General features: G+C 63.6%; 3 protein-coding genes across 6 annotated transcripts in view; 2 read left to right on the forward strand and 1 right to left on the reverse strand.

Moving 5' to 3' along the window:
• Nucleotides 1–2727, forward strand: part of SPATC1 (spermatogenesis and centriole associated 1) — a 15503-nt gene extending 12776 nt beyond the window's left edge. The window contains exon 6 of the mRNA XM_006912969.3: nucleotides 2372–2727. Within this exon, the coding sequence (XP_006913031.1) occupies nucleotides 2372–2701 (330 nt within the window). The 3' untranslated portion in view covers nucleotides 2702–2727. The remainder of the gene's footprint in view (nucleotides 1–2371) is intronic.
• Nucleotides 2728–4579: 1852 nt separating this feature from the next.
• SMPD5 (sphingomyelin phosphodiesterase 5) lies at nucleotides 4580–6950 on the forward strand. 2 transcript variants are annotated; one of them, XM_006912970.3, is made up of 7 exons: nucleotides 4588–5624; nucleotides 5720–5792; nucleotides 6081–6221; nucleotides 6295–6384; nucleotides 6456–6519; nucleotides 6596–6731; nucleotides 6804–6950. In XM_006912970.3, exons 1-7 carry the CDS (start codon nucleotides 4797–4799, stop codon nucleotides 6918–6920), a joined length of 1449 nt encoding a protein of 482 aa, XP_006913032.1. In that variant the 5' UTR covers nucleotides 4588–4796; the 3' UTR covers nucleotides 6921–6950. The 2 variants fall into 2 exon arrangements, with proteins under 2 accessions (XP_015445758.1, XP_006913032.1); XM_015590272.2 differs by having other exon boundaries at nucleotides 4580–5624; nucleotides 5720–6221.
• OPLAH (5-oxoprolinase, ATP-hydrolysing) overlaps nucleotides 6948–7215 on the reverse strand; it is a 12439-nt gene continuing 12171 nt past the window's right edge. For all 3 annotated transcript variants that reach the window (XM_025047615.1, XM_006912972.3, XM_015590271.2), the window contains exon 27: nucleotides 6948–7167. In XM_025047615.1, the coding sequence (XP_024903383.1) occupies nucleotides 7021–7167 (147 nt within the window). In that variant the 3' untranslated portion in view covers nucleotides 6948–7020. The remainder of the gene's footprint in view (nucleotides 7168–7215) is intronic.

A 7215-nucleotide genomic window follows, 5' to 3' on the forward strand; every position in this document is an offset into this window, starting at 1 on the left:
GCACCTAAGTCATTTTATTTTATATTTTTCCCCTCTTTAATTCACTCACACACTTCCACCCCTGACCTATAGATGTTGCCATTTCCCCTTAAAAACTGGATCTCTGAAGGTAAGGCATCTCCTCCCACTCGCCCCCGGGGCCTGGCACCCTAGGAGTGCTTGGGGGGCCTGGTACACCCGGGGTATGATCCGTGGCTCCACCTGGGGCGTGAACCCAGGACCTTCTGCATGTAAAGCAAATGTGTTAACCACTACGCTATGAAGCCAACTCTAAGTCATTTTATTTTACATCTGTCTTTAAATAAATACATTTAGGGCGAGGAGATAGCCAATATATTTAACAACTGGTACAACGGGAACGCCGGCCAGAGTGGATGGTGGGACAGGATCCAGGGCAGAGGGAGAGTGTTCTGTTGTTTATCAGCTGCTTCTGTTGTTAACGTGGAGTCTTGGAGTGGCCTGTGCGTCTGCTGCATCTCCAACCTGCCTCAGAGCCCCGCGCTGGCTGCGTCCCACAGGGTTGGACAGGCAGCTTGGGCTGTTCAGGTCTAAATATTTCCCTAACTGCAGTGGACTGCCTTTCGGACTTGAGAATCAGTTAGGTTGCACCCTCCAGTCTCCATCGTCCCAGGACCGTTTGGCTGTCTTTTTCTTTCTAATGCTCTTGCCCTGTGTTCAGAAAACAAGGTCTGTACCACACTGATTTTGTGACATTTGCTACCTTTTCCCGCATCACTGAGCATGGTCAGTGTCGTGGTGTTCCAGGATGGAAGGGCTGGACGGTGAGCGCATGTGCTCAGTCTCTTTGGGGTGTGCATGTTTGGTCACGCCTGCTCTCTCCTCCACATCCGGTCCACTTCGCACCCTGCTGGTTCTCCTGCTAAAGACTTCCCCATGCACATATAGCTACATTCTCTTGTCGCCCACTATGAACTCCAGTCCAAGCCACCATCACTTTACTGGTCCACAGCTACCCTAGCCCCTCCATCTAGTCACACCTGACTAGTATGAGCATTCAGTGTGCGCCAAGTGCCTACCAGACAGACAGCCTCTGCCCTCAGGGGTCTCAGCCTCTCCTGGGGAGGCCTTTGATCAACAAGAACAGCCATAGAGAGCTATGGGGAGGGGGGGACAGGAGAGTTTAAGGGTGGGCGCGAGGTGCTGAGAGTGTGGCCTGCCTCGCAGTCCCCTCGCTCCCAGATCCTGGTCTCGCCCAGCAAACTTCAGCACCCAACAATGTACGTCACTTCTCTATTCCTCTGAAACACAGCTCAGTGTGGGGCCCACTGAGGTGTCCCATGGCGTTGAGATCCCCATGCAGTGGTGCTGACACATTTCCTTTAGTCCCCAGACAGCCCTGTCAGGTGGTGTCACAGCAGAGAAGCTGAGGCTCAGACCCAGTGTGGTGACAGTAGTAGTCATTGAGCCAGCTCTCCCTGTGGGCCCACTATGTGCTCAGCCCCCGGCATCTCCCACACCATGCGTGCCGTTCCTGGGCACGTTCTTTCCCCTGCTGTCCTGATCTTTCAGATCCCGGCCCAGCCCCCTCGGGTTAGGGAGCAGCCTGGCAGGCATCTGGGGGATGCTGGGAGGGGGCAAGCAGGCCAGCCCTGGCCCGAGCGCTGGAGGGCTCAGGCAGTGAGATACCCCATCCCACTGCCTCTTAAGACCAGGAGCTCTGTGGGCCTGGGGACGGCTGCGCCTGTGACAGGTACGTAATTTATGGGACCCAGTGCAAATGAAAATACAGGGATCCTGGTTAGAAATAAGGAAGAACTCCAAGATGGCTACAGCGGGGCATCAAGCTGAGTGCTCTGAACATCGGCTCCTGTGTGACTGCCCAGGTCACATGTCTAGGAGGCCACGGCAGGAGGGGTGGAAAGCAGAAGGATGTAGTCACTGCCTGGCTGGGGGTCACAGGTGAACAAGTTGGTCAAGATGCCCCAGCTGTTGCCAGTCCCCATGTCCGAGCGCTAAGAGCAGACACCCAAGGGGCGCGGGATGCCCAGTGCTGAGACGGGGAGCAGTTGGCACCAGGCCTTGGGTCATCACGTCGGCGTGAGGGATGGGAAGGGACTTCTGCAGGGAGTGTTCAGGCTGCTGAGGATGCAGCCTGGGGGTCACAGGAGGCGCCTGGAGAGAAGGCTGAGAGGTAGCAGGACAGGGAGCCAGGAGGAGGCCTGGGAAAACCCCCAGGGTGTGTCTCTTGGGTCAGTGGCCCCTGACCGTTCATCCCAGACTCCCAGCCATGCTCCTTCTTCAATCCCTCGTGGTCTCAGCTCAGTCCCGAATCCCTGGTGGCAGATGGAACAGGTGATAGGGCTTCAGAAATTGCCCTTCACCTGCCCATGTCCCCTCGCTCTCCCCTCAGGCCTCCCTGAACCCCAACGACCACAAGCTGGATGAAGAGCTGTGCCAGACGCTCACACAGCGCTACGTGAGCATCATGAACCGGCTGCAGAGCCTGGGCTACAACGGGAGGGTGCACCCGGCACTGACCGAGCAGCTGGTGAACGCCTACGGCATCCTGCGGGAGCGGCCCGAGCTGGCCGCGTCTGAGGGTGGCTCCTACACCGTAGAGTTCTTGCAGCACGTGCTGGTGGAGACCGTGCACCCCAACATGCTCACCGACGCACTGCTGCTGCTCTCCTGCCTCAGCCAGTTGGCCCATGACGACGGCAAGCCCATGTTCATCTGGTGATGCTGTCCCCACCAGCCCCGGCTGGCTCTGCCCTGCTCTCTGGTGCAAGGCCATTAAAGCTTCCCATAGACGCTGGCTGCTGGGCCTGCCGGCACTCCTGGCTGTGCTGCCTCCTCGGGCGGCTCCAGCACCTCCTCCCCCGTGCCCCTTCATTTGGCCTGCCCAGGGCCAGGGGCAGCTGTCTGGTCATCGGGGTGTGCCGAAGGCCCCAAGGCTCCCTTCACCTGGCACCTGGCAGAGCAGCAGAAACCCCAGAGACTTGGAGAAGAACAGGAAACGGGAAGGAGCCTAGCTGGCAGAGGAGGGTCATGGTGGTGCCAGCAGCACTGGAGACTCACGCAGGGCTGAGGCCTGGGCGCAGGGTGGAAGGCAGCGGTGGGAGGGAGGCAGGGATGTGGGAGCCCCTCCCCCTGCGCGAGGCAGGGATGAGGAGCAGGGAGTGGGGGCTGCTGGGACCTCACTGAGGGCGGGAAGACTAGAGAAGAGGGAACCAGGAGAAAGCCTCATTCGATCCTGGCACAGGGCAGCCCAGGGAGACGGGGCACTTCCCCAGGCACCCGTAGGTGGGGAAGAAGAGGCGGTGTCACAAGGTGCTGGGACCCGGGGCGGGAGACCCAAGCAGGCAAGGGCACAACCAGCCTGCTGCTGGCTAGGAAGCAGGACAGAGCAGGGCAGAGGAGGCATGGGCTCGGAGGGGGCACCAGGAGGTAACCTGTAGGCTCTGATGGGCAAGGGCTTGTGGATAGTGCAGGAAGCTGAGAGGTATAGGCCAGGATGGCTGTCCCTGCCGGGGCATGCATGAGGACAGAGGGCAGTGTGGGGAAGCCCACACAGAGTGGCCTCTGGCCCTCAGGATGGAAAGGAGACGGCCTGCCCGTGGAAAGGCAGGAGGCTCGAGCTGCGATGGGAGGTGGACGGTGTGGAGAAGACCCAGGGTCAGCAACCAGCGAGGGCTACGGGGAAGGAGGGGCTGCCGGGACCCTCTTGCCCCAGGGCTCCCTGCCACTCTACCCTTCCCACTCCCAGCCTGGGACCTCAGGTGGCCCAGCCAGACCTCTGGGAAGGGTGGAGAAGGGCTCCATAGAGATGGGAAGAACTCTGTGGGTGTACATCTTCCAGCAAAGCAGCCATGAGCAGCCCAGCGCCAGGGATGCAGGTATCCTGGAGAATTGGGGTAGAGGACAGAAGCCCTCCACCTCCCTGCCAGTAGAGGTGCAGGGCAATTTAAGAATCCGCCGCGGCAGCTGTAGAGACTGGTTCACAGCTCGAGTTAGAAAGGTGGGGGGCTAGCAGCACTGGACAGCACCAGGCAGCTCGTCCCAGAAACCTACCGAACAGGTGCTGGAGCTTTCGGCGCAAGCGGAACTGGCTTCTCTCAGGCTCGTGCGCCCCGCGGGAGCGGCTGCGCAGGACAGAACCAACGGTCCCTGCCCCCCAGATTGGAAGCTCCTTGGGGTAGAGTCACAGAGCCGTCACCACTGTGCGCCGGCCTTGTGGGGGCTCCGCGGGGCGCTGAGTGGGCTGGCTGGTTAGGCCGCTCCGAGTCCGTCCCTCATTTGGGGACCTGTCTTTTGACTCAGGTGCGGAACATCGTACTTCTGGGCAGAAGAGGGGGGTGAAGTAGATCCTGCAATCTGACAGCTCCCGGGCTATTCCAAGCGGACTTTCAGGAGAGGAGTTTGGGCGCATCAAACTCGCTAGCGCTGCGCCCGCCCGCCCTAGAAAGGGTCCCCGTCGCTCGGTGCGGGCTGCACCCCAGATTTTGCCCCCGTAGGAGGGGCCTGGGGGGTCTCCGAGCGGCCTTCAGGAGCGGGCGGGGCGGGGCGAGGATCTTGGGCGGGACTAACAGGGTCCCTTTCGCTTTCCTTTTTGTTCTCTGCAACCGCCGCCGACATACGGCGCCGGCGAGGAGACGGCGGCTTCCCGCGACGCGCACCTTCGCCGGCGCCCCGCCCCCAGGCTCGCGAGTCACAGTGCCTTCCCGCGCACAGCTTGCGCCACTTGCAGCTCCCACCGACAACCCGACAAGTCTACTCGCAACGCTGGAAGCGAATGAGTCGCCGAGGCGCCCCGCGACGGAAGAGTCCTGCGCGCCATGCAGTCCTCGCCCGACTGGCCTCCGGAGCCTGGCGCCTTCCAGCCCTCGCCCTTCCCGAACCCCGTGCTGCATGCCCTCCACTGCCTGGCCCGCGTGCTGCTCTTCCCGGCCTACTGGGCCCTGGACCAGCTGCTGGGCTGCTGGGCGCCAATGGCGCGCCCGAGCGGCCTGAGGTGGCTGGGCACAGCCGCGAAAGCCGGAGCGGCGCTACTGCTGCTGCTGCTCGTCGGCCTACCGCCGGCGCTGCCCGGCCTGCTGCTCTGGCTGCTGCTGCAGGCCTGGCGCCGCCCCTTCTGCTACCAGCCCCCTCCGCTTTGCTGGGCGCCCCCCACGCCCTGGCGCCCCCCAGCTGAGCCTGCGCGCTGCTTCAGCTTCTTCAGCGCCAACCTGTGTCTACTTCCCGACGGGCTGGCACGCTTCAGCAACTTGCAGCACAGCCAGCGGCGGGCCGAGGCCGTGGGCACCGTGCTGCTCACCGGCATGCGGCCCTCGCGCTATGGGGCCACGGGCTGCAGCGCGCCAGGGCCGGGGGCGCCCCGCGGAGTGCTGACCGCCGCGGTACCGGAGGGTCTGGACTTCGTGTGCCTGCAGGAAGTGTTCGATCTGCGCGCGGCGCGCCGCCTGGTGAACCTCCTGGCGCCCAATCTGGGCCCAGTGCTGCATGACGTGGGCACGTTCGGCCTGCAGCCGGGGCCGCACCTCAAGCTGCTGGGCAGCGGGCTGCTGCTGGCCTCGCGCTACCCGCTGCTGCGCGCCTCCTTCCGCTCCTTCCCCTACGCTCGTCGCGAGGACGCGCTGGCCTCCAAGGGACTGCTTTCTGCACAGGTACCCGCGCACGGCCGGGAGATCCCCCACCGGGGAGGGGGCGGGGCGCGGGGTCGAACGGGCACGGTTTGCTGGGGCTGTCCGTGGTGTTGCAGGCGCAGCTGGGACTCGTGGACGGGCACCGCATCGTGGGCTTCCTGCATTGCACGCACTTGCATGCGCCTAGTGGTGAGCCCCGCGGGCGAGATCGTTGGCACGTGGGCAGGCCAATCTGCCTCCGAGTGGTGGCCATGAGTCCTAACCCTCCCTTGTACCTCCGTTCCCCGCCCCCACCATTTGTTCACTGCCAGGCACCGAAAGCCCTGTGGAGTGCCCTGGCGGACTCACAGATGAGGACCCAGCAGGGCGGCGAGGGGGGGAAGCGGGGGGCGGCGGCGCGGTTCCGCTGTGCGTTCCGGATGCGGAGTGGCACCCTGGGCCGAGTCTTTCTCCCTTCCCGCTCCCCGCTCCCCACAGAGGACGGGCCCTTGCGCTGTAAACAGATGACGCTGCTGCTGGATTGGGTCGAGCACTTTGAGGCCGAGAGCTGCCAGAGTGATGAGGCCGTGGCCTTCAGCGTGCTCCTGGGTGACCTGAACTTCGACAACTGCTCGCTAGGTGAGGAAAGGCTTCAGCGGGGCGGGCGCTGGCGGCCTGGCCCCGCCCACCAAGCGCTGCTCTCTCTTTGCAGACCAAGCGCAGGAGCAGGAGCACCAGCTCTTCAGCCGCTTCTGCGACCCCTGCCGCCTGGGCACACGCCAGGAGCAGCCCTGGGCTCTGGGTAGGCGCACGGTCCGGGCGGACCTAGGGAGGGCTCCAGGCCGCGCTCCCGCTGATACCGCTCTCCCCCAGGGACGATACTGAACCCTTCCACACTCCACCAGTCAGTGGCTTGCTCCCCAGAGATGCTGCAGAGGTGAGGGGCACCCAGGGGTCCAGGCACCACCTCCAACAGAGAGGTGCCCGGGCTTTGATGACACCGCCCCCCTCAGGGCCCTGGAGCAGGAGGAAGGGCGCCACCACTACCTGGCAGGCCCTCCCCACGGAGGCTACCGGGCTGAGCCCTGGAGGGGACGGCGCATGGACTACATCACATATAGAGGCATGCCCGCAAGCCCACTGAGCCCAGTAAGTACCAGAGCTCAGGGCACTGGGCCAGCTGGCGCTGGGACACCCCCTCAACCTGCCTTCACCCCCCAGGAAGTAGAACAGGTGGCATTCAGCACTGCCCTGGCGGGACTCACAGACCACCTGGCCGTGGGACTTCGGCTCCGAGTTTCCATGCCCTCCCAAGGCAGGCACGCGGGCGGCAGCTGAGTGGACGGATGGAAAGACAGACGAGGATAGCGGAGCGTGAGCCTGGCCAGTCGCGGCTGAACCAGGCGACTTGATGGGTCTTTATTGTGCAGGCCCTCCCTCACACCGCCTCCTGGGCCCGGCGGTACTCATAGACGCTGCCACGCTCAGGAAAGGCTGGGAGCTGCGGGGGTGACCCCGGGGGTGGAGCAGGCTCCTCCGGGTCCCCGTAGCCCCCGCCACCTGGTGTGTGGAGGCAGAACACGTCCTGTGGAGCAGAGGGGCAAGATCAGTGAGGACGTGGTACCCGCCTGCA

Source organism: Pteropus alecto, unplaced genomic scaffold (genome assembly GCF_000325575.1).
Source record: "Pteropus alecto unplaced genomic scaffold, ASM32557v1 scaffold105, whole genome shotgun sequence".
In the NCBI taxonomy this organism is placed as follows: Eukaryota; Metazoa; Chordata; class Mammalia; order Chiroptera; family Pteropodidae; genus Pteropus; species Pteropus alecto.

Excerpts from the sequence above, each read along its gene's own strand:
- SMPD5 (XM_015590272.2), top strand. The coding sequence starts at position 4,797 with ATGCAGTCCTCGCCCGACTGGCCTCCGGAGCCTGGCGCCTTCCAGCCC. Across the intron at positions 5,625-5,719 it reads AGGGACTGCTTTCTGCACAG|GCGCAGCTGGGACTCGTGGA; the intron begins GTACCCGCGCAC and ends GTGGTGTTGCAG. Across the intron at positions 6,520-6,595 it reads TCCCCAGAGATGCTGCAGAG|GGCCCTGGAGCAGGAGGAAG; the intron begins GTGAGGGGCACC and ends CGCCCCCCTCAG.